This window comes from Molossus molossus, unplaced genomic scaffold (assembly GCF_014108415.1).
Source record: "Molossus molossus isolate mMolMol1 unplaced genomic scaffold, mMolMol1.p scaffold_m16_p_3, whole genome shotgun sequence".
Lineage (NCBI taxonomy): Eukaryota > Metazoa > Chordata > Mammalia > Chiroptera > Molossidae > Molossus > Molossus molossus.
Genome location: NW_023425366.1, coordinates 52913518 through 52940712, shown reverse-complemented (window position 1 = coordinate 52940712; position 27195 = coordinate 52913518). Strand labels below are relative to the sequence as shown.

Below are 27195 nucleotides of genomic sequence, written 5' to 3'. Positions count from 1 at the left end.
CTCTATTTAGAGATGATCTTTTTTAAATGTAAAAGTTATTAAAACTAATTGCATGTCTATTCCTCCTTGCAAAGTAAGTTTGCTGATTTTCATTCAAATCTACATAATCTTAAATACTCTTCAAAAAGATTGGCTTATTTGTGCAACTTTTGGTCAGATGCTAGAATACAGAGAGAATGTTCTTTGTTATGATTCTTTCCACAGATATGCTTACTCTCCTAATTTCTTATTATGCCTGCTCTTTGTTTTGGGTACATAATGTTTAGGCCAAGTAGAACCATTCTTTTATCCTTTCCTCACGTCATCTATCTCTCCTCCTTGCCTCCCCATTCCACCAAAAAAAATAAAATAAAATAATAGTTTATCTCTCAGAAATGATAACATTGCTATGCAATTTAATTTGTTCTCAGAAGTATCCTTATTTTGGCTGATAGATTGGTTGGTTGGCTGGCTTATTCCATTTTCATGTGCTCTTCTAAGCATTAACTACCTTACAGGGACAGTACTTAAATAACCTATTTTCTTATGTTCATTTCACCTGCCCAGTTCAACAGCGACAAATTGATTTCTTTTCCATTTTGCTGACTACATTATGGAAATTAATAATTGGTAACTTATTTATAGAGAATAATTATAACTGTTGTAATCTGGTTGAAGAAAACTGTTGCTATCCATTGAAGCCATACAGAAAAGGGTGTCAATCTATTGGTCTCTGGATATATTGACTTAAAATTATACTATAAAAGACACAATGAAATACTATAAAAATGTCAGCTACAGATATAACAATGCAGAAAGTCTTTCTTGCTTCTTATTCTACCTCACATCCCTCCAAAATACATCAATATGTTTCCTGCACATAATATGCTGTGTTATCCTAGCTTGACTATAAAGTGATCTTACAGGGTCACATCTTGTTACTATGAAATGTAACTTAATAAGAAAAATGGCCTAGGTTTAGATACTCTGATATTTTAATAAAAACAACAGGGAACTTAGATTGACACTAGAAATTACTTTGAAACACAAATGACCATTTCAAGAGTATCAGATGTAATGTCTGTTTATATTATGATGCCCGTAAGTTTTGAAATCCATTGGAATTTTTTTGCTTAATTCTAAAAATTCCTTTTCCCTTCAATTACAGAAAGACTGTCTTTTGCATATCAAGGGTATTTTGCTTTATAAACACATCTATTATCAATATTTTACCCCTCATAGAAACTTTAAAATCAGAGCCTTATTATTATTTCCTCTTCCCTTTTCCCCGTTGTTTCTTTCGCTTAGAACAACATGATTCTCATAGTCATAAAAGATCATGACAAAAATTTAAATATTCTTTTTTTTTTTTTTTTATCCTCACCCGAGGACATTTTTCCATTTTTTGTATAGATAGAGTGGGAGGGAGAGAGAGGAAGAGAGAGAGAGAGAGAGACATCGATGTGAAAGGGACACATCGAGTGGCTGCCACCCGCACGACCAACCAGGGTCGGGGACAAACTGCAACCGAAGTAGCGGGAACCGAACCCGGGTCTCTCCGGACCGCAGGCCAACGCTCTAACCGCTGAGCCAAACTGGCCAGGGCAAATTTAAATATTCTTATTGTTTAAAACTCCATGAATAGAGAGGTGATAGCTATGTCGTGATAATGTGCCCTTTGAGCATAGAAGCCTAATTTCCCTTATTTGTCGATTTAGTCTTACCTTGAAATCCATAGTCTAAAGAAGTAAGTTTTTCCTCGTAAATTGATTTGATACACTTTTTACCAGATTTCAGAAAATGATTGATTGGATTTAAGTAAAGTGTGAACTTTAGTGTTTATTAAATAAAGGAAAACTTTGTTCATAGAATACTATTTTCATATTTGGAGTACAGAGCATTTAAAATATATAACAAGAAAGTGTTGCTAATATTACATTAGTATCTTATTCAAGAATATTTGAGTAATTTTTATTCATTTTTCTATTATTGTCCATATATAGTAATTTTCTAGGTTACTGAAGCTTATTTTTTTATGCAACATATCTTAAGCCCTTAAGCTCTTTAAGATCAGTGATTTTCAACAGAGATCTTTAAACAAAACAAACCCATATCAGACTTGTACCAGACCAGTTAAATCAGAATTTTAGCAGGTGAATCCCAGGCATGAGTTTTTTCAGTATTAGTATTTTTATTTATTTTTTAAGTAGTGAAGCATTGTTCTCAGGTGATTCTAATGTGTACGCAAGGTTGTTGATAAGCACCTCTGTGGCGCTGTAACTTCCTCACGGCGGAGTGTGAACTCCAGTGGACTGGCACGTAGTAGAAACTCAGGTAAAAGTGTGATGAATAAATGAGCCTGAACCATTCTGACCTTTTCAAAAATATACATTTCTCTGCCCTATATAGAACATGATTTAACTTTTTCTTGATGAATCAAGGTCACACTTATGAAAATAATTTATTTTACTGTAATACACTGTATTCAAGTCTTTAAGGGGCTATTCAGACAACTAATAATTAGTGTGCCAGATATCTGTGTACAGAATATTCCAAACTCCCAGCTGCCCAGAAGCTGTCACTCTGGTAGGCATAGACTCACAATGAAAGTAAATATATAAATAGTATAGTTTGTTAGAAAGTAGTAAGTGCTGTCATGGGGAAAAGAAAAAAAGATGAGAGCAGAGCATGGGAGGTTGAATTTTTAGATAGAGTGGTCCTCCCTGAGGTGACATTTGTGCAGAGACGTGATGGAATTGAGGGAGTTACCTGGGGGAGTTGGAAGTGGGAACAGCTGGGAGAAAGTCCCTAAGGTGGTAGCTTGCCTGGGGCGGCTGAAGGACCCGGCAGGAGTGGCTGCGAGACAGACTGTTCTAAGGGCTTGGCTTTCGCGCTGAGTGAAATGGGGAGCTGTTGCAGGATTTCAGACCAAATCAGCTTGATTATTGGACTTTAAGTGGTTTTGTTCTTCTTGTTTTTTTAATTTTTAAAAATTTTATGTTTTAATTACAGCTAACATTCAGTATTCTTTTATATTAGTTTCAGGTGTACAGCTTAGTGATTAGACAGTTATATAATTTTATGTAGTGAACCCCAATAGTTCTTGAACCTGCCTGGTACCATACATAGTTATTAAAAGGTGGATGGATTCAGAAGTACAAATTGGCCCTGGCTGGTTTGGCTCAGTGGTTAGAGCATCGGCCTGCGGTCCAGAGCTACCCGGGTTCGGTTCCCGCTAAGGATATGTACCTCTGTTGCATTGTGTCCCCAGCCCTGGTTGGGTTGTATGGGTGGTAGCCACTCGATGTGTCTCTTTCACGTCGATGTTTCTCTCTCTTCTCTCTCTCTTTCGCTCTGTCTAAACAAAAAATGGAAAAATGTCCTTGGGTGAGGATAAAACAAAAGTACAAATTGGTAGTTACAAAAATAGTTGTGGGGATGTAAAGTCTAGTGTAGGAAACATAGTCAGTAATATAGGACTTAGATCTTAATATAATTATTCTAGCAGCTGTGTTGAGCAGACTCAGAGGGGGTGGTTCTGGGTGGGAATGGACAACCAGTTAGGAGACTGTTGGAGTAATTCAGGGGAGATGGCTCTGCCCAAGGTGGTGGAGGAACAAGATGGGTAAAGGTTTTCTTGATGGATTATATGTTTAGCAAATGAGAGAAAGAGTGAAGTCAAGGATTACTGCAGACTTTAGGCTGTTGAGAAAGTTAGGGCTACTTATTGTCTACACTAAATATTTTCATTGTTTTTCTCTTTCCTCAGTATCAAGCTGCGAATTGGCATTTCTTATTGCTATTATTGTGTCTACTGCTAATTGCCCTTATCTCTTCTAGACTTTAGTTTAAATCTTCTGTAGACCAACAAATATAAAAGTGTTTAAAATGGTATCTAAAATAAGGTTGTTGATTTAACATAAAATGGGTCCTGAGAGTTTATGTTCCTCTATTCAGGAGTAAAGGGGAATCAGCCTAATGCTAGGACTTGTCAGTTACCTTCTCTCTTGAGGCCTTAAAGGTTCTTCTGGGTGCGCAGTGTATTCTGAATTGTTAAATTTGCCAGAAGAATGAATCTGTCAATGAGAATTCCTTTATATTTACATTTTTACTTTTTTTTTTCTTTTTTAAACAGGCAAAAGAATGGACTCCTTCAGGAAAAGCAAAGACAGAGAAACCTGCTAAGAAATTTTATTCTGAATCTGAGGAGGAAGAGGACTCCTCTGATGGCAGCAGTGACAGTGGTGGGCTTTATCATTGATTTAGAAACATTATTCCCTGTAGCGTACATGATATGCTCCAACAGAACAATAAGGTCTAGTACATAACATTTGACAAGTGAGTTTTAAAAAGGTTTATGCTATTTTAATAATTCCTTTCATTTATATAACACTGTTTAGTTTCAAAGTAATTTCCAATCCCTCCTTCTTTTTTCTTTTAGAGAGCGAGGGAGGGAGGGGGAGGAAGAGAGAGAAACATTGATCCGTTGCCTCACACACTAGCCCCACCCATGGATCAAACCTGCAATCTGGATATATGTCCTGATCATGAATCGAACTCTCGACCCTTTGGTGCAGAGGATGATGCTCTAACCACTGAGCAACATTGACCAGGGCTCCAATCCCTTCTTTTTTGACATTGCCTCTTAGACACATAGCTAGTAAGTGACAGAGTTAAAAAAGAAACTCATGCTTTTCTGAATTCTAACCCACACTCCCTGTTATATTTGTTGGTGTATTGAAAAACATGATTTTACATTTGATGAGCCTATAGTGGTGCCTTTAAAAGTAACTGTCTTTTATAAAAATGGAAAGTTTATTTCAAATATTGAACAATCTGCCCGGCTAGTGTAGCTCAGTGGTTGTGGATCAACTCATGCACCAAGAGGTCACCAGTTCAATTCCCAGTCAGGGCACATGCCCAGGTTATGGGCCCGATCCCCATTGGGGGGCATGCAGGAGGCGGCCAATTAATGTGTTTCTCTCACATCTATGTTACTCTCTCTCTTCCCGTCTTCCTTTTACTCTATTTAAAAATCAGTGGAAAAATATCCTTAGGTGAAGATTAACAAAAAAAGAAGAATGAGAAATTCTTTTTATCCTTATATCATTCTTTAAAAAAATTTTTTTTGCCATAGCTAGATAAACTTAAGGGTTTTAAAAGTGAGTCTTTCGGGTTGGGTTTACGTGGTTGATCTTTGCTTTGCTTTCTCCGTCGTTGTGAGAGCCCCTTCCGTGTCTTGTGGAGTCCCTCCACGTTCGCCTTCCTGCAGGCTTCCAGCGTCGGGATGACTGGGTGTGGAAGTAGGGAGTGTTAACAAGTGGGGGCCAGTGAACTAAAATTCAACCTCTGGTGTCATGTGTGATGAATGTTGATAGTTACTTGTGTCCTTATGTATAAATACATGGCTGTAAATCAGTGAGCACCTGGTTCTGTGTTTTCAGAGAGTGAATCGGGAAGTGAAAGTGGAGAACAAGACGAGGAAGGAGACAGCAGTGATGACAGCAGTGAGGACTCCTCCAGTGGGAGTGGGAGTGGGAGTGGAAGTGAGTCGGAAGTAGAAAACAGAACAGCCAAGAGGAACTCCAGAACCAGAGGGAAAGGGTAAATTGTTTCATCAGAATTTTCTTCAGAAAATATACCGTGGCATTTTCCACCAGGCTAACCTTTCCCTTTAGCTTCATAGAGAGAGAAAATAAGTTTGTGTATTTTTCCTGAACTGATATTAAATCTTGGAAAATTAATTTAGAATACTAGTTCACATTATTCTACTACTTACAATGCTTAGTTTTCATTTTGAACTTGAACAAATCTCGGGGCTACATTTCAAAAATTGCTATAACCTTGGAAGGCTGAGTTAAGTGATCAGGCAGTAGGTATGAAACACTTAATTACCTTTCCTAGCAATTTTGCTGAGGGCTAAAATTAAATCCTTCAACACTTTGCCATTATGTAACTAAGACAATTGATTTTTCTAAATAATGTTATATTAAAAAGATTATGATCCAGGTATTAGAGTCAGGGGCTGTGAAGGAAGACAGTCACGATATATTTAAGTGTTAGCACTTTTTAAGATCTCCCATTATCAACAACATTATCATGTATTAAACTGTCATTAAAATTTTGAGTAATTGGGGCTGATACCTTGGATTGTGAGTCTGTTTTCCTCGCTGTTATCAGCCAGTGCCCTCTGCAAACATGATGGCCCTTCCTGGGGAACTGGCTGCCCGCTCACTTGATGAGCTCTCAGCCCAGCTCAGTCGAGGCTGACAGCACTGATTGGGGCGCAGTACGCTCTCTGCTCCTTTTATTACAGACAGTAATTAAAGCAGCTCGCCCTGCCACTTCCATAACAAACACAGCATAATACCCTAATTATGACTTTATTAATTTAAGTCAGGATTTAATGATTTTAAAAGTGATTTATATTGTTTTTCCTGTTCAGAACAAATGAAATCTGTAGGTTAAATTAATACAGGCTTTTCATCATTGCAAAGTTAAAAAGCTAGTTACCAGTAAATTCTTTTCATTAGATTAACATCTGAAACTCTAAGCAGTAAGGTAAACAATAATTACCCATCAAAATTGAGTGATGCATAACAAAATAACACTTATACCTTTAAATCTTATCTCAAAAGGGAGAAATTAAATATATTCAGAATTACTCACTTGTTGCAACAAGGAGTTACTTGGTTTGGAATAGCCTGATCTTTGAGAGAAATTCTGTACTTCTGGTTTAATACCAGAATAGCTATGGTTACACAGTTTATAAAAAGTATCTTATTTCTAGGAAAGCAAAGTTTGGTTCAGTGTGCTAAATATCTTTTCCGCTAGCAAAAGCCAGTATGCTAGGAATTTATAATCATGTATTAGATTAGTTTCATTATTTTTTCTTTCAGAAATGGACTTTTTTCTTTACCCATGTTTGAATTTAAAAGAATTGTTTATTATATCAAAGAGAATCTCAGATGCATTATAACCTTGTATTTTTAAGTACATGTTTTAAACATTGAATTGGGGATAATAAATTGCTATTCTTTCCTAGGGGAAAAAACAACATATTTTTTAGTCATCAAATATAATTACATGTGCTCTGAGATGTTACCATGACTCTATTTTTAATGAACAGCAGTCATATTTCCTCCACAAAAAAATCAATTCCAGGAAATATCGATTCTTCCCTTGCCTCACCACTCTCCCTCCCCATGCGTTTTTCTGCCTGTCTCTTAGAATTTTTTTTAAACTTTGCCAGTGTATGATAGTTTTTTAAAGCTAGGGAGCTTTAAGTATCTTCAAAACCACTCCTTGGTAATCATAATTATTTGTGACTAAATTTGAGTTTTATACTCCAAAATGTTTTCAGTTGAAGGGAAATATTATGGTGTAGTAGGGAAAATAGGTTTTCAGAGTAAGGCAGACATGAGTTCAAATTACAATTCTACACCTCCTAGCTATGTGTCCTTGAGCAAGTTACTTAACTTTGCTGCATATTATAGGATAATCACCCAGTAAAAATACTTAACTTTGCTGAATATTATAGGATAATAATGCACCCAGTAAAAAAAAAAAAAAAGTCTAAATTAGATGATTAGTATGAAGTTCCTAACATGCCTAGCACAAACATCTCATCATAAGAGAAAATTTATTTAGAAAGTTACAGAAGTAGTAGAAGCGAGCCATGTGGGCTGCACAGGCCCAGGAAAAAAGTTACAGAGCCAGAAGGGCCCTTGGAGATTAGGAGAAAGGCAAAGGTGACGCACCTAGGAGCAAGAAGAGGGGGAAGGGAAAGGCTCTGGTGCTCCCGAGAGGGAGAGCACCTACTGGCTCTTTCCTTCAGGGATTTAAAGGCTGGGAGTTTAGGGGAGATCTTAGGGGAGGATCTCAATAGAAGATTCATCAGCTTTATGCTGATGTGTCAAAATGAGATTTATTCCCTTGACTTCATTTGTCCTTGGGTTTGGTTGGCACTAATTGGATTTCTATTATCTATATCCCTAAGTAAGACAATTTAAGCTATTTACCCTTTGGTTGGGAAGAAAAGTGTCCTTGGTTAGGGAAAATAAGATTGTGCGATTTACTAGATGGCTTTAAACTGCTTGCCCATTTAACTGTCTCAGTTTCCCTCTTCTGCTTGTCCTGGTAGCCTGTCTCATTTCTCTATCAGAGATGTCCATCTCTGAAATATTTTAGGGTTGATGTGGGAGGTTGGTCCATCTTCATTAACTACTTCCTGTGTTCAAGGGCTGTGATCCCTGCATATATAGGGTGTGGAAGTCTCTTACTGCCTCCAAGGGAGACAAAGGAATGGGATTCAAGACTGGAGCAGAATCTGTTAGCTGATTCTTCCAAATAGTGATGGGCTGGAATCCCTGAAGCATCATCATCTTGATTTGTAATTTTGTATCCACAATCAAAGTTAGTAGATTGCTCCCTATTTCATTAACTTAATTATGTAGTCCTGAAAATAAGTCAGTTCAGTTAAATTGTTGAATTTCATTTCAGGAGGTGGTGATGCAGATGGGTTCCCAAAATGAGACTTACATTGTATAAACAAGCAATCAGATATTTAATAAGGGTATGTCTATGAAAACAGAAGGAAAAAGACAAAGGTTAATGACCAGAGCAAATTACAAACCAGTTTCTGAGTCTGTAAGGCTGTTAGTTGAGAAGATTTTTAAATGTAGATCTCAGGTTTTTTCCTGCTGGAATGAAAGAGGCAGTGACAATCTGATAGATCCTCCTTATCTGCAGTTTGAATATCTCTGGTGATGTAAATTCTGCATGATTTACACAGCATCAGTCACTAAGATTAAGTATGAGCTGTTGTGGCTATTTCTCAAGGTTATATCAAGTCCTTTGGCTGTAATTTGCAAGTACAAAGCTCAGAAACAAGATTTTTAGTTCTCGATAATTCCAAGCCAAAGGATGGGAGAAAAATGAAACATTACTTTGGAGGGTTGTAGCCAGATATTTAAGGGGGGAAAAAAAAAAAATCAGGATTCAGCCCTGGCCGGTTTGGCTCAGCGGTTAGAGCGCCCGCCTGCGGTCCGGAGAGACCCGGGTTCGGTTCCCACTAAGGGCATGTACCTTGGTTGCAGTTTGTCCCCGGCCCTGGTTGGTCGTGCGGGTGGCAGCCACTTGATGTGTCCCTTCACGTCGATGTTTCTCTCTCTCTCTCTCCCTCTCTCTCCCTCCCACTCTGTCTGTACAAAAAATGGAAAAATGTCCTCGGGTGAGGATAAAAAATAAAATAAAATAAAAAATCAGGATTCAGTTCAGTTTATGGGTGACAAATAAAATTTTGAAGACAACTAACTGAATTAGATTCTAATATCCACAACTGTTTATTACAGATTTCGTTGAAACACAGTTTTCTCCCTAAAATCATCCTCATTTTTATCAACGAGCCAAATTAGAACCACTTTATTTGCTACATTAATTTTAGCTTCAATTTGGCCTTATTATTTGCAAAAACTCAACAAGAATAGTAATTGATAATACAGGCTCTCTTAAATCTTTGCTAGAATCTGATTAGGAATCTCCAGATTGAGCTTTAATTAGCCCCTCAGGGCGAAGAAGCCAAGCCACACAGTTGCCATCAGGCTTTGCCTGCAGTACCTTTAGGTTTGGGTGAGTTCTTCACATTCTCAAGGTCCCCAAAAATGTCGAGATTCTTTCTTTGCCGTCTCCCTGGAAAGCAACCTTTGTTTCTTACCTGGAAAGATTTCCTAAACCATTTGAATAAGCAAGATACTTGGTGGTTTCTCCAATGGCCTTTTATCATCTTCTAAAATTAATCTTAATTCCTTAAAACTTCTGGTGTCATCCAGAGTCTAGGCATGTCTCTTCCAATCATGACATTCTAGTCAAAGTCTTGGTTAATAAAACCACAATTGGAAACTGGTATTATGTGTCCAATTATAATGAGAACAGATTCTTAGGGATTCATGTAAACAAACATATAGCCATGAAAATAATAATACTCATTAAAAATTGCCAAATTCTGGAGGGATTAGGTAGAGAGAAAAAAAGATGGAATTTTAAATGTGCGTACACACACACACACACACACACACACACACACACAGGGTGGGGGTCTGGAGCTAGACCTTAAGTTTTGAGAAAATGTCAAAAACCACAAGGCATCTCTCTTTCCCTGAGACTTTTTGAGTATCTCACATGTTATCCTTTTCCTTGGAGAACTACCTCCCTACACTCTGCCTGCCTTATTCCTATTTCTCAATTTTCATGTCTCTTCCTCCAGGAAACCTTTTCAGTCTTCATTAAGTTTGTTGAGATGCCCCTCCACATGTTCTTATGACACACTACTTCATTACTTATCATACTTTATTGTCAGTGCCACCTTACTTCTGTGTCTTCCAGGGGACAGTGACTGTGTAAGGAAGGCACATTGGAGATCATTTGTATCGTTATCCTCAGCACCTAGCAGTGCCAACACATTGTGGACAGTCAATAAATACTTAAATGAGGGGGAATGAACAAATGAGTGAATGAATGGCATCAGCACTTAGGTTTAACTATTTGGTATTTTATTTTATTTTATTTATTTATTTATTTTTGTTTGTTTTTTTATCCTCACCCGAGGACATTTTTCCATTTTTTGTACAGACAGAGTGGGAGGGAGAGAGAGGAAGAGAGAGAGAGGGAAACATCGATGTGAAAGGGACACATCGAGTGGCTGCCACCCACACGACCAACCAGGGCCGGGGACAAACTGCAACCGAGATACATGCCCTTAGCGGGAACTGAACCCGGGTCTCTCCGGACCGCAGGCGGGCACTCTAACCGCTGAGCCAAACCGGCCAGGGCCTATTTGGTATTTTAAAAGTTTATATTTGATTATCTTACATTTTAAGAAAGGCTTAGTGAATTAGAAGAATTCTCTTTTGAACTGTTTAACATTTTTTCATATAGTATGTTTTAGGGTCACATTTAGGAACATAGGTAAGTAATTTTCTTGGACAGAAAAATTTATAAAATGAAAGTATATCTTAGCAAAAGTACGTGTATAAATACTTCAACTTATTAACAAACACGTAGTATTTTGCGACAGCTATTTAAAATCAGCCTAGGTATCTTTGAAGTTGTTACTGTTAGCACCTAATGTATATTACTGGTAAATCAAACATTTAATTATTAGTTTTTTCTACGTAGGATATCATTTAGGTTATTTTATGATCTTTTTCATTTGAGGGTATGTGATGTGATAGAATTGGTTTTGAATGAGCTCAGATTTATTTGGTTATAGCTAATACAACGTTAATTATTACTTTACTAATATGTTCTAGGATTTTAAAACCTCATCATCTTTAAATATTAAAAAGAAGTGGTTCTCAGTGAAACACTTTTCTCTAATGAAGGTTCTGATTTATAGGCAAAATGGACAAATGGCATTTATCATTTGATTTTTAAACTACTTAAACTTGTTTATATAAAGGATTTAAAGTTGATATTTCAAAATTTATTATTATACATAGTGATTCTGAAGATGGGGAGAAGGAAAATGAAAAATCTGAAACTTCAGATTCTTCCAGTGCAGAATCTAGTTCAATAGAAAACAGTTCTTCAGAATCTGAATCAATATCAGAAAGTGAATCTAAATCCAGAAAAGTCACCAAGGTAAGCGATTACATATATATTATAATTGAAAGTAAATATTTTTATAGCTTTTTCCCAATTAAGAATAAATATGTCTGAACATTAGTGTTTTGTCAAAAACCAAGAAGTTAAGCCCTGGCTGGTTTGGCTCAGCGGTAGAGTGTCAGCCCTCGGACCAGTGAGTTCTGGGTTTGAGTCCAGCCAAGAGCATGTATCTCGGTTGTGGTTTGTCCCCAGCCCTGGTCAGGGTCGTACAGGAGGCAACCAGTCGATGTGTCTCTCTCACATGATGTTTCTCTCTCTCCCTTTCTCTCCCTCTCTCTCTACCTGAAGATAAATAGAAAAAATATCCTCGAATGAGGATTAAAAAAAACACCAAGAAGTTAAGAAAGGAATTTAACATTTTCACTGACAACTGAACTAAACACTCTCTTCATTCATCCACATCTGTGGTTTTATATTATTATTTTCTAGATCATTGCTTCACTTGTAACTCAACCCTGCAGAGAAGTCAGAAACTTTTTTTAACGTCATCCTTTTCCATTGAAATTAGAGAGCTCAGTATTTATGAGTATGGCCTTTGTTGTTCTTGACGAGGATGTGACAAGGGTGGCTTTTGCTAAATGGGAAGTAAGAGGAAGTGCAAAAATGCTATTGAGCAAAGGAAAATAAATGTGCATGTGACATACGAAATTGAGACTAATACACTTTTTGAAAATACCAGATATTTTGGATAATAGAATATTTTTAAAGGTTTAATCAAAGGTTATACATTTCTTAACTAATAAAAATTCAAAAGCCATGTATTTAAATACAAAGGTAAGAACACTTATGTAATAGAATGATAATGCTTTTTTGATATATTTTTAACCCTTAACTTTGTCTGCATAGCAGCAAAAAAATAAATAAATAAAAGTATAAATTGCAACTCTGGCTAGTGTGCTGAGTGGTTAGAGTGTCAGTTCGTGCACCAGTGTTGTGGGTTCGATTCCTGGTCAAGGGCACGTACCTGGATTGCAGGTTCAATACCCAACCCCAGTTGGGCATGTGTGGGAGGCAACCAATCAATGTGTCTCTCTTACATCAATGTTTCTCTCTCTTTCTCTTTCATCCCCTCCCTCCCTCCCTTCCACTCTCTCTAAAAAATCAGTGGAAAAAAATATCCTGGGGTGAGGATGAACAAAACAAAAGTATAAATTACAAAAATGTAGTTATTAATACAAAATTCAGACCTAATACATATCTTTCTGATCTTTTATAATTATTCCCTTCCTATAAAAGGATCATGTTGATGCTAGGCTTCAAATGCAGTTTTTAAAAAATAAACTGTATTCCATATGTTAAAAATACAGTCAAGTCTTATCTTTTAAATTGAATTCAGTTTTTGTTTTTTTTGTTTTGCTGAAAAGGATTCAATAAAACAACATTTATTATTGATAAAACCTCTCTTAGAAATAAAAAAAATACTTCTATATAATAAAAGAATATTTGAAATCAAAAGCAAATATTGTACTTAATGGTCCCCTCCCCCTTTATTTGTTCTATACTTATCAGTTTCTTTAATAAGTCATCTGAATAGCCAAGGATGAAAATAAATCTGTTGAAGTATATAATTTTATCCAGAGATTTATTGTTAAAGAATAAGCATGTTTAAAAATTGGCTAATATTTGCCTTAGCACCTTTCAAATATGCTTACATATAGTAAAACCTATTTTAAACTTGAATTTATATTTGAAACTTGTGTCTATATATATTGTATATCTAAGATTTTTGTTTCAAATTTTACATAAAATCTTATAGATTTTTAGGTTTATCAATCTGGCCTCATATAAAAACTTATTGCATAGTGAGTTTGATATCCTCTCATTCCCTACTTATATTAAATTACCAAAAAATGTAAGGTGTTATTTAAAATAAAATAAAGGAGCTTTAAAAATTAACAGTAAGTACAACCCAGAATAAGAAGTTAGTGTTTTTAAAAATGACCAAACAAGAAATCAGTGAATGTCAAGAGGGTAGAATTAAAATTAGTTATTCTTACGAAGTTTTGTAAAAGTTGAAAAATTATAGACTTTAGTGCCTGTATAGTATTGGAAGCAGGGCTTTAGGACCTCATTAAAAAGCCACAGAGGTACCCCAGGTCAGCAGTTGAATTTCTTTATAATTGGAAATATTTTACTCTAGAATATCAGTATAAAATTTCAAAGTATTGCAATGATTCAAGACTCTTGAGAAATTCGGGCTTTACTTGTGTGTTGTTGATAGTTTCTTGTGTATGTATTTTGCTTAGGTGGCTTATTTGCTCTATAGTAGAATGCCTTTTCCTATTTATAATAGACAGATAGGATGGTTTGTTTTAATTTATTAGTTGGAATGTTCTCTACCTTGGAGTCCCCATAATTATTTTTTCTTTTTATATTTTCTGAGTGATTTGGAGTATACCATGCAAATACAAGTATACCAATTTTCTAATCAGGGACAACTCTGTAATTGTACAAGAGTCCTTCTTGCACCGAATGTTGTGGCTTCTGCTCTAAATTATGAGTAATGAAGGCAGATGGTGGGTGCTTTACCTTAATTTAACATGACAGTATTTTAGTGCTGAAAATTCATATGCCTTAAATCTGCAGCCAAATCTATACTTTCACTCTTTCTCTTCCATTTCTTTTATTTGGACAGTGTTTGGGGAATAGTGAGCATGAAAATGAGAATTTAGGTATCTTTAGATATCTTGAATATGGTGGTCCTATGGGATAGGTATAGTGTTGTACTTGTTGGGAGAGTTCTTTATCCTTCAGTTTCCTCATCTATAAAATGGAAATGCTAATACCTACTCCTTTCAGGTGCTGTTATAAAAAATCAAATGTGGAAAATCAGTATAAAGCACTATAACATCAGTGTTAACATTTTTTAACTTAACATTCATTCTATGAGAGACCAACAATATTAGCATTATAGAACACCAATGCTAAAGGACCCCAATTTTCTTATAACTCTTATGCCTCCTGTATTTTTAAAATTTTTTATACAATTCAATATACATATATATATATGTCAGCATTCAGGGATGACCCCTTACTTGCAGCCTGTGATCTCATCCACTTTGTGCAGAATACTGAGCTGCCATCTGCTGTGAGCATCTCCTACCACTCCCTGCCCTTTCACACAATCTGTTTACCCTCCTTTTTCTTTTAATAGCTCTGAGTAAGTGACCCTATCCACTTAGGGATTTCCTCTTGGCCTTGTTTTGTTGAGAATCATCTGCTTCCTTTGCACCTTCAATCTTTTTCTACTTTAATGCTTCCTCTGCTAACCAAAACACTCAAGTTTTCCCCAGCACTTAGAGAGATGGAGGAGGGAGTAGAAGAGAGACGAAACAGCGAGAGTGTGTGACAATGAGAGTTTAGAAAAATAATCTAGATGTTCCCCATCTACTACCTCTTAACACAATTATTTCTTAGTCCCTTTGACATTGGTTTTCACATTTATCACTTCTTACAGCTATTGCTCTCTGAAGTCAGCTGTCTTCTTACCCCAAACCATTGACCTTCTCTCAGTAATTATCCTTCTTGGAACTTTTTATGGCTCTTTCTCTACTACTTCACACACTCTGTATCCCTTTTCTTCTGACTTCTTTGACCTTTCAATCTTTTGATTGGTGTCAGAAGATGGTAAAAGTGAAGCAAAGTGTGAACATTGCCCCAAAGTTAGTGCTTAGTACATTATTTTTCAAAAATATCAATTGTGATAAATCATCTGTATATATGATAGCATTGTACACTTGAAACCTGTATAATCATATTAACTAATGGCACTCCAGTACATTTAACTTAAAATGCATTACATTAATAAAAAGTTAATGTGAATTAATTTATTTTGGAATTTTTTTTCTACAATTTTCCCTGTTGTGACACCCATTCACTCCTATAGTTTTAACTAAAATTTTTGTGTGACTTCTTCCATAATAACATCCCCAAGTCTCTACAACAGCTGTAACTTTTCTTCCAAAATTTAAACCATATTCTTAGATCTGTCAGGAACCATTGGTTTCCAAAACCTATTAATATAGCCAGAAGGGCATACGCTCTACCATTTGGTACCAGAATTCTTTCTCCCAGATCTGTAGCCCCAGACTTTGATTCCTCCTTCATCCTGTATGTTCACACAGTTGCCAAGTCTTAGAGAGTCTACGTGTACTATTTCTCATATCTGTTTCTTCTTTTTCTACCACCACCATTCTGGATCAGTTCTTCATTACCTCACTCATAGACCATTGCCATTGGTCATTCTCAGAGCTCCCCCAACTCCAGTCCTTCTACGCAACTGCCAGATTAATACTCATATTATGAGTATTGGATGATGCTCCATTATCATTCAGGTTCAGTAACTCCTCAGATTAGCATGACCAAACCTTCCTTTCCAGACTTAACCCCCTTTGTGTTCCCATCCCAGTACACTATTTGTGGTTCTCTTAACATGCTATGTGTTTTCCCATTTCTACGTCTTTGTTTTTCCTTTTACACTTTCACCTATTACAGGAAATATAAGCTGAGGAGAAAGTGGCCCCTTATCAAAGAATGGTCCCTCTACTTCTAGTTGAGAATGACTACATGGAATAAAAACCATTATTGCTGAGAGGGTATTACTCATGTGAATGGTGTAGGGACAGTCAAAGGGTGAGAACCCCTGTTGAATTATGTTCCTGAAGTGTTTGTCATTTGATGTCATGCCCTAGCAGATTCATAAGACACAAAACTATAGTCATGCATTCTGGTGTTATGTTTGTTTGATTGTATTATTGATTGAAAGATGTCCTTATTTGAGATTGGATATTGTCAGTAATGACCAAAGAAAATTATCTTGTTTTCCAGTTACAATTATTTTGATGGGCAAGCATATTTTCATTTTTAGGTGTTTGTTTCTGTAATATATATAATAAAGAAATATTATGATTTGAGTCCGGTCCTTTTGACAAAATAATTCTTTTGCCCCAAATAATTGGGTTTAAAGAAAATTTGGCATGTGGTCTGAGACAGATTATGGATAAGAGTGAAAGGAACTATTTTCTGCCCTATTTAAGATGAAGGGAACACATTTTACTTGTGTTTTCACAAGTATTTATGTATGTTGCAATTAAATAACTTAGGTGAATATTAAGAATATTGGTTTTTAACAATTCAAAGCTTTGCCTGTTTTAATTTATGTCTCTCCCAGTTTAATTCATATTTTAAGTTCTCCAGAACAGAAATATTATTTCACTTTAATTGAGATCTTTAAATAATGATAATACCATTAAGCAAGCTTTCTTACTGAAGTAGATATAACTTAATAGGGAAGGTTTGTTTAATAGTTTAGACTAATTTTTAACTTATAAAGAAGTTTTCATTTCCTGGTAATGTACTTTTGTTTTAAAGCACAGTGTAAGTGTGAGCCTCAGATTTTTAAAATTATTCTTGTTACATGACTGAAGGCAAGAGAATCTTGCCTTAGTTGGTAATTCTGATAGGAAATATTTCATGCAAACATGTGAGGCTAAAAATTAGCCTTGGATTTTTATTGATTTCAAAACACAGTATGGGTTTAACAAACTTTATATACTTATCCTGTTCTGTAGTTCAAACCTCTATGCAATGGTTTTCTCTTAGGAAGCATATCTGATGCTTGTCCATTGAGATTGTTTTTTCTATTTGCTTTTTTAAAAAAATCAGCATGAAAATGAACATGCATAATACATAAGAAATCTTTACAGATATATTATTACATAATTTTGTTTGTATTATTTGGAGCTTAATAAGAATTTCTAGAATCTTTTATTTATTATTTGAAATGAAATATATTAAACAGATATCAGTTTCTTAACCCTGTAACTTTGTATTTCATTTTGAAAATGTTGATGTGTTGAGGTGTATAATCGAATACCGTAGAAACAAAATGGAGATTTGAGGATGATGAATTGATAACTAGGTATTTTTATAGTGAGATTTTAAGATCAGTTACTGTTGTCCTTATAAAAGTCTAATACAGTCACTCAGCTGTTAAAAACCTAATTCTCTATTTAAAAAATATACAAAAACAAATTGTCTGTGTTTCTGCCTGATCTCTTTTCAAGTACTAACACAATGGAAACAGTGGGTGATCTGTCAATGTGTTTGGTTTGTCAATGATGGTTTTGTATAAATATTGGGAGGGTAAGAAATAAAATTCACACAGTAAAATATGATTTCATCTGCCTTTTCTCTGCAGCTCCATGGCTCATGCTGCGGTGTGAAATTCTCATTTTACACACTTTGCAGGCGGAGCACATGAATTATGCATTGAGCAAGAAAAATCTCCTGCCTCAAGTCCTATATGCATTTACCCAGGTTCTGTCTCTATTACCAAGATGAATTGCAAATGGAGAAATGTTTGATGGAATAGGGCTCTTAACTTCTTTGTTTAGAATTCAGATTTTTATTTTTATAGTAGATCCTTTAAGTATGAAAATGTTTTGAACTTACTATGGATTTTTTAAAATGAAAAATGAAATATAACATAAGAGAGGAATGCCAAACACATCATGAAGCTTTTTATAGCCTTGATTCAGAATGCAAGGCTTTTTCAATTTAGTAGAAATGACCATTATCTATTGCTAATGTTGTATTTCAGTCACTGGTTATTTGCTGTTCTCAGAAAGTCAATGAAATTCTGTCCTTTTGAGCCTTTTTTCTTTCTGTTTTAGGTTTTATACCAATTTCACATGCAGCTCTGTCCTGTGTTGTATGTGACCTGATGTGTATTTAATAGATATTGTTACAAACTCTTAGCTGTGAAGTAGAAAATAAGGTATAGACTTGCCTACAGCTTTAACTTTATCTCAATTTGAAAGGTTTCTAATTTTTCAGGTGGGGAGGTTACAGTTCCATAAAGACAGTCATGCACCATTGTAGCTTATAGGAACCTACACCCATTGTGCTCAGCATAGCATGTTGATAAGTCACATGGTGATAAGCTCTTTTTGTTACATGTTCTTTCTTCACAACAATGATATTCTAGTTGAGGTGGCATTTGCTTTCTGAACCTGTTTTTGTTACTCACAACTTTTACATTTCAGCTTAAAAACTAACATTTCTTCTTTTTTTCCCCTAGCCCTAGAAATTGTTACTCATTTGAGGTGTAGAGCGGGGGGCAAATGTTGTTTATAAATAACTAATGAAAATTAAAGTCTATCTAGTTGATTTGGAGTTTTCAGTGGCAGAAATAATTAATTTGAGGGGAAAAAAATCAATGCTGATGCTTTTAGTTAGTATTTTAATGTGTATTATTTTGTGAGCCTTGAAAAAAATATTTTCTGAGTATTGGCATAAGGGGAAAAACAAGCAGAACTTAAAAATTTTTAAATGTTACCTAACATATAATTTGGTGTATTGCTCTTGTTCAGGTATGCTTTAGCGATATTTTCCATGGTTAGAAAAATACTTCAAACATACTTGTAATAATTTACATAAACAATAATCTATAAACTCCTTTGGTAGGTTTCTGAAAGCAGGTACTGTCTGTCTTGGAAGTGTTACCTCCATTGTGTAGCAGAATCTGATACATATTTTAAATTCTATACATACCACCCGGCCTGTGTGGCTCAGTGGATTGAGCATTGTCCAATGGACTGAGAGATAGGTCCCGGTTTAATTCCCTGTTAGTGCACGTGCCCAGGTTGTGGGCTCAATTCCCAGTGGGCATGCAGGAGGTAGCTGATCGATGTTTCTCTCTCACATCAATGTTTCTATCTCTCTCCCTTCCTCTCACTCTAAAAAAATCAATACAATTTTTAAAAATTTTATACATATCTGTGAATGAAAAAATATTTTAGCAAAAACTTAAATTTTGGCCTTTAATTTGAGACGTTATAATGAAAAAAAAAGTATACATTATAAAGATAAGTGACCTTGATTCAAATACAACTGTTTAACACCCTAGTCTTTGTTAGTCTTTAATTGTTGATAATGCTGTTCTATACTGCACTTATTTTTTTAAAGATTACACATTTTTTTCTGAATCTCTAAGCAAACTATGAACACCTCAGGCCAAGAGACACTGTTTTCTAGTCCATGGTCATCCATGTTTCAAAAATATAATAGACTGAATAAGCAAATCTGACGTGGAGGAAGCCCTAATTATGTGCAGGTTTGTTTCGAAATACTTATTCTCCCCAAAGGAAAACAGGAAGGAAAGTAAGTGAATCCTTTTCAACCCTAAAGAGCAGGAACTGAAAATGACATTTCTAGATTTTAATGAATACCTTTGGCAGAAGAAGTCTGACACAACCCAGTGTTGAAATATTGAGTATCTGGTACAAAGCATGTTACAAACTACATCTCAGCAAGGCTAATCTATCACAAGCCATTGACCATCTCAAAGCTAAGCATATATTGTTTGAGTGTTTCTTTTTCTAAATCAACTTGTTTTAAAAACTATTTTCAACAATGTTTGTATACTTTCTAACAAAGAGCCACATCACGTTTTTTAAAATTGATTTTAGAGAGAGGAAGAGAAAGAGAAACATTGATTTGTTGTACCACTTATTTATGCATTCATTGGTTGCTTCTTATATTTGCCTTGATGGAGATCAAACCCACAACCTTGGTGTATTGGGATGACACTCTAACCAGTTTGAATTACCTGGCCAGGGCCACATTTTTATATTAGCGAAAAATTGTCAGAGTATAAGATAATTATTTCCATTTAAGTTTTCTTCTGAAGGTTCTTTATAATCTTTTAACACAAAATATTTAAAAATAATGAACAGTGTCCATGGTGGAGAAGCAATACTACATGCAACTGAAATAAAAATTTTAATGAAAAAAAAAAAGCATTTTGTATAACCATATAGAAGCTTAATTTTTTTTCTTGGAAGACTATGCAGAGGAAGAATGCTTGCTTTGAAAAGTTAAGGACTACCTCATAGATTTTTAAAATAGAACATGAAATAAGTAAAATATTTCTTATTTTATAGGAGAAAGAAAAAAAAGCAAAGCAAGATAGAACTCCTGTTACCAAAGATGTTTCCCTTCTGGATTTAGATGATTGTAAGTATTAAAATTTAAATTTTTCTTCTGTGTTTAGTAGTAGTTTTTTTTCTTTTTTTTTGTATCCTCACCTGAGGACATTTTTCCACTTTTTTGTTCAGGCAGAGTGAGAGGAAGATAGAGAGAGAGAAACATCGATGTGAAAGGGACACATTGAGTGGCTGCCACCCACACGACCAACCAGGGCCGGGGACAAACTGCAACCAAGGTACATGCCCTTAGTGGGAACCGAACCCGGGTCTCTCCGGACCGCAGGCCAACGCTCTAACTGCTGAGCCAAACCGGCCAGGGCTATTTTTAAAGTACCTTTCATTCTCAAAGTATATTAACATCTATTATTATGAAAAATTTATAGATGAATATGGCAAGAAAATTTTAGATGTTGGTTCTATTAGTATCTTTTCTTTCAATTTATTCAGCATATCTGTTTTGTATCACCTGAATAAATAAAAATGCACCAAATTCATTTTAAGATCTTTCACGTTAGTAATTTATACTTGTTCTAGTAAATAATTATCTATATCTCACAATTTCTACACTGTTAAATGTTAGCCATGGGGATTGAGACATCTAACTGAAGGAGGTAGGGAATTAGGAAAGTAATTGGAAATATAAAGGACACCACATATTCTATTTGCCATACTTTTGATGAGAACAGAACTGGGTACAAAAAGCGTTTGGAGAGGCCAGTGTGACTAAACCTATCAGTATTTTAACTGCAAAAAATCCTTGTCTCAGCAAATCCACTTCTGAGAACATAGAATCCTACAATTCTAACCCAAGTGTGCAAAGATGTATATTCATCATCTCTCCTAAATCCTCCTTTATTGTGAGAGAGAGTGGAATTGACTTTTTTGGTAGGTACATTTTGCACTAGAAGAGTAACAAGTGAGACTTCATGAATATTGAACTACTCTAATTTTTTCATTGTGGTGTTTCTGTGCTAGAGGTGAGAGACGCTTGTAGGTTGTCTTATTCTCATAAGCAGAACATAAAGCTGTTGTATTTATATTATTTACTTGGACTGTTTGGTGGAAAATTCTTAATATAGAGAAATTAAAATGTATAATACAGAGACATACTTAGTAGTGAGAAATTAAAATAAAATTGGAGCCAAATTTCGATAATGTTTCACCTATTGGCAAAGATTTTAAACTTTACATGATTTTTCACCTATTGGGAAAGATTTTAAAGCAACATCCATTATTGCTAAGATTTACTAAACAGCCATTCTACATATGTTTTTATAGGAATATAAGTACGTATTGCTTTTTGGAGTAGTTTTAACAATATCTGTCAACACTTAAATTTCACACAACCATCAATTTTGACCTATTAGTTCTTTTTTTTTTTTTTATCCTTACCCGAGGACATTTTTCTATTTTTTGTTCAGGTAGAGTGGGAGGGAGAGAGAGGAAGAGAGAGAGAGAGAAACATCGATGTGAAAGGGACACATTGAATGGCTGCCACCCGCACGACCAACCAGGGCCGGGGACAAACTGCAACCGAGGTACATGCCCTTAGCGGGAACCTTACCTGGGTCTTTCGGGACCGCAGGCCGACGCTCTAACCGCTGAGTCAAACCGGCCAGGGCTTGACCTATCAGTTCTTTTCTAGGAATTTATCCTACAAATTAACTAGCAAGATCAGATCTTATTTCATCCTTATTTTAGACCCTTTAATGTAATGGCTTATTTCTACACTTAGATTAATATTCATATTCCTAGGTTTCTAAGACCTTAGATGATCTGACTCCTGCCTACCTTTTATCTGCTCTGTTCCTTTGAATTCTAAAATATACCAGGTTCATTCCTGCCAAGGGCCTCTAAGAACATTTCTTCCAATTCTTCTAATGGCAAGTTGCTTCTTATCTTTCAAAACCCAGTTCAGAAGCCACCTTCTCTTGCATGCCTTCACCAGTAACTACTGACTGTCTTCATGACGCCTTCACCAATAACTACTGACTGTCTTCATGACGTCTTCATCTGAAATTACTTAAATATTTTGATTACTTGTTTATTGTCTGTCTCACCCAATTGGGATTCAGGTTGCATGAGAAAAGTATCCTTGTCTGTCTTACTCACTGCTATTCCTAGTGCGTGAACACACCTGGCAGATAGTGGATAGGGAAATATTTGTTGAATTAATAAAATATGCAAGGTTATATATAAAAATTTTATTGCAACATTATTTATTACAGCAAACACCTGAAAACAAACAAACTGTTACCAATAACATGATATAGCCATTAACAAAAATGGGCAATTTTTTAATGTGCTAATTATGTTATATATCTAAACGATTATAATTTTATTTTTATTTGTTTTTTAATTTTTAAATCCTCACCCGAGGATATTTTTTCCATTAATCTTTATATAGAGTTGAAGGGGGGGAGGCGGGGGAGAGAGAGACATATTGACATGAGAGAGACACATCTAATGGTCGCCTCATGTACAACCCTGAGCAGGGCCGGGGATGAACCGCAACCGAGGTATGTGACCTTGGTCAGAATCGAACCAGAGACCTTTAGTCCGCAGGCTGATGCTCTAACCACAGAGCCAAACTGGCCAGGGCCAAAATATTGTAATTTTTTAAAAAGATACATATAGAACATGATTCCACTTGTTCTTTTTAAAAAACGAGTAAAAGAGGAACCATATCCTGCACACAAACATGATTGTACGTTGTATATTTATGGAGAGTTCAGAAGAAACAATTAACAGTGTTAGCTCCAGGCCCTTTGGGGTGTAGGACTAAACTAAGAACAAGGAGAGAGACAGACATTTATTTTATATTTTATCTCTTTCTGTGATGATGAATATTTTATTTATTTTATTAATTAATTTATTTTTGTTACAGATGTTTCTCCATTTCCCCCCACTAGTTCCCCCCTTCCTCTCCCTCCCCACCCTGTCCCCAGCTTTGTTGTCCATGTCCATTGTTCATGCATACATGCATATAAGTTCTGTGGTTTATCTCTCCCCCACCACCCCTTCTTCTGGGGATTATCAGTCTGTACCCCACTTCCACGTCTCTGGGACTACCCCATTCCTCAGACTGTTATATTCATTATATTCCACAAATAAGTGAAATCATATGATACTTGTCTTTCTCTGTTTGGCTTCTTTCACTTAGGATGATACTTTCCAGGTCCCTCCATGGTCGTCTCAAAGGATAGAGATCTTTCTTTCTTATAGCTGCGTAGTACTCCATTGTGTATATGTACCATGGCTTTTTTATCCATTCGTCTACTGATGGACACTTGGGCTGTTTCCAGATCTTAGCTATTATAAATAGTGCTGCTACGAACATGGGGTTACATATATTCTTTCTGCTTGGTGTTTCAGGCTTCTTAGGGTATATTCCAAGAAGTGGGATCACTGGGTCAAATGGAAGTTCAATTTCTAATTTTTTGAGGTAGCACCATATTGTTTTCCATAGTGGCTGCACCAGTCTGCATTCCCACCAGCAGTGTACTAGAGTCCCCTTTTCTCCACACCCTCACCAACACCTGTTGTTTGATGATTTATTGATGGCGGCCATTCTGACAGATGTGAGGTGATACCTCATTGTTATTTTAATTTGCATCTTTCTGATGATTAGTAATGTTGAGCATTTCTTCATATGTCTCTTGGCCATTTGTATGTCCTGTTTGGAGAAGTGTCTGTTTAGTTCCTCCGCCCATTTTTTAATTGGGTTCTTTGTCTTCCTTTTGTGGAGTTGTATGAGCACTCTATATATATTGGAAATCAACGCCTTATCTGATATATCAATGGCAGTTATGTTCTCCCATACAGTGGGTTGCCTTTCCATTTTGATGGTTGTTTCTTTTGCTGTGCAGAAGCTTTTTAGTTTGATGTAGTCCCATGTGTTCATTTTTTCCTTTGTTTCTGTTGCCTTAGGTGATGTATCAGTGAAAATTCTCCATATGATGTCCGAAATTTTGTTGCCTACATTTTCTTCTAGGATGTTTATGGATTCATGAGTCACATTTAATTCTTGTAACCATTTTGAGTTTATTCCTGTGTATGGTGTAAGTTGATGGTCTAGTTTTATTTTTTTGTATGTAGCTGTCGAATTTTCCCAACACCATTTATTAAAGAGGCTGTCTTTACTCCACTGTAAGCTCTTGCCATCTTTGTCAAATATTAATTGAGCGTATTGCCTTGGGTCCATTTCTGGGTTCTCTGTTCTGTTCCACTGGTGTATATGCCTGTTCTTGTGCCAGTACCTGGCTGTTTTGATTACATTCGCTTTGTAGTATAACTTGAAATCTGGTAATGTGATTCCTCCAACTTTGTTCTTCTTTTTCAAGATTGCTGTGGCTATTCGAGGTCTTTTTTGGTTCCATATGAACTTTTGAAGTATTTGTTCTAGTTTTGTGAAGTATGTCGTGGTATTTTGATGGGGATTACAATGAATCTATAGATTGCTTTGGGTAGTATGGACATTTTAATGATGTTAATTCTTCCAATCCATGAACAAGTTATGTGCTTCCACTTATTTATGTCTTCCTCTATTTCTCTTTTCAATGCCTTGTAGTTTTCTGCAAATAGGTCCTTTACTTCTTTGGTTAAGTTTATTCCTAGGTATCTTAATTTTTTTCCCGCGGTGGTAAATGGGATTGTTTATTTAGTTTCTCTTTCTGTGAGTTCATCATTGGTATATAAGAATGCCATCGATTTCTTGACGTTACTTTTGTATCCTGTTACTTTGCCAAATTCATTTATTAAGTCTAGTAAATTTTTGATGGAGTCTTTGGGGTTTTCTACGTATAGTATCATGTCATCTGTGAATAATGAGTTTCACGTCCACCTTTTCCATTTGGATTCCTTTTAATTTTTCTTCCTGTCTGAATGCTGTTGTGGCTAAGACTTCGAGTACTGTGTTAAATAAGAGTGGCGAAAGTGGACATCCCTGTCTAGTTCCTGTTCTTAAGGGAAATGCTTTTAGTTTCTGCCCATTGAGTATGATGTTGGCTGTAGATCTTTCATATATGGCCTTTATTATGTTGAGATATGATCCCTCTATTCCCAGATTGCTGAGTGTTTTTATCAGAAATGGGTGCTGAATTTTGTCAAATGCTTTTTTCAGCATCTATTGATATGATCATATGATTTTTATTTTTTGTTTTGTTTATGTGGTATATCACATTTATTGATTTGCGAATATTGTACCAGCTTTGCATTCCTGGGATGAATCCCACTTGGTCATGGTGAATAATTTGTTTGATATATTGCTGGATTCGATTTGCTAGTATTTTGTTCAGGATAATGGCATCCATGTTCATCAGGGATATTGGCCTATAGTTTTCTTTCTTTGTAGTGTCTTTTTCTGGTTTTGGAATTAGGTTTATGCTGGCCTCATAAAATGAGTTTGGAAGTCTTCCTTCTTCTTGAATATTTTGAAATAGATCAAGGAGAATGGGTATTAGTTCTTCTTTGAATGTTTGGTAAAATTCCCCCATGAAGCCATCCGGGCCTGGGTTTTTGTTTGCTGGGAGAGTCTTGATTACATCTTCAATTTCTTTTGTTGTTACTGGTTTGTTAAAGTTTTCTGTCTCTTCCCGGTTCAGTTTTGGCAGACTATGTGTTTCTAGAAATTTGTCCATTTCACTTAGATTGTTGCATTTGTTGCCATATAATTGTTCATATTTGTTAACGATCCTTTATATTTCTGTGGTGTCAGTTATTATTTCTCCTCTTTCATTTCTGATATTGTGTATTTGGGTTCTCTCCCTTTGTTTCTTGGTTAGTCTAGCTAATGGTCCATCAATCTTGTTTATCTTTTCAAAGAACGAGCTCTTTGTTTCATTGATCCTTTGAATTTTGTTGTTGTTATTGTTCTCCATGTCATTTATTTCTGCTCTGATCTTTACTATTTCCTTCCTTCTACTTGTTCTGGGGTTTTCTTTCTGTTTGCTTTCTAGTTTCTTAATTTGTGAGGTTAGATAGTCTATTAGAAATTTTTCTTCCTTCTTGAGGTAGGCTTGTAGTGCTATGAACTTCCCTCTCAGAACTGCTTTTGCTGCATCCCATAGATTTTGTGTTGTTGTGTGTTCATTTTCATTGATTTCCAGGAACTTTTTAATTTCTTTCTTGATCTCCATGGTAGCCCATTCATTGTTCAGTAACATGCTGTTTAGCTTCCCTGTTTTCAAATATCTTTGCATGTTCTTGTTGCAGTTGATTTCTTGTTTCATGCCATTGTGATCTGAGAAGATGCTTGATATGATTTGAATCTTCTTGAACTTGTAGAGACTTAGTTTGTGTCCTAACATGTGGTCTATCTTTGAGAATGTCCCATGTGCACTTGAGAAGAAGGTGAATTCTGCAGTTTTGGGGTATAATTCTCTGTAGATATCTATTAAATATATTTGCTCTAGTGCTTCATTTAGAGTCTGTGTTTCCTTGTTAATTTTTTGTCCAGAAGATCTATCCAGTGATGTCAGTGGAGTGTTGAAGTTCCCTGCTATGATTGTATTGCTGTTGATTTCTCCTTTGAAGTCCTCCTTTTAATATATGTTGGTGCTCC

At 35.6% G+C, this 27195-nt stretch overlaps 1 protein-coding gene across 10 annotated transcripts in view; it reads left to right on the top strand.

The window, feature by feature from the left end:
* AP3B1 (adaptor related protein complex 3 subunit beta 1) overlaps positions 1-27195 on the top strand; it is a 281299-nt gene that overhangs the window by 165401 nt on the left and 88703 nt on the right. For all 10 annotated transcript variants that reach the window (XM_036278963.1, XM_036278966.1, XM_036278970.1 and 7 more), the window contains 4 exons: positions 4115-4223; positions 5424-5583; positions 11478-11619; positions 20589-20661. In XM_036278963.1, coding sequence (XP_036134856.1) covers positions 4115-4223; positions 5424-5583; positions 11478-11619; positions 20589-20661 — 484 coding nt within the window. The remainder of the gene's footprint in view (positions 1-4114; positions 4224-5423; positions 5584-11477; positions 11620-20588; positions 20662-27195) is intronic.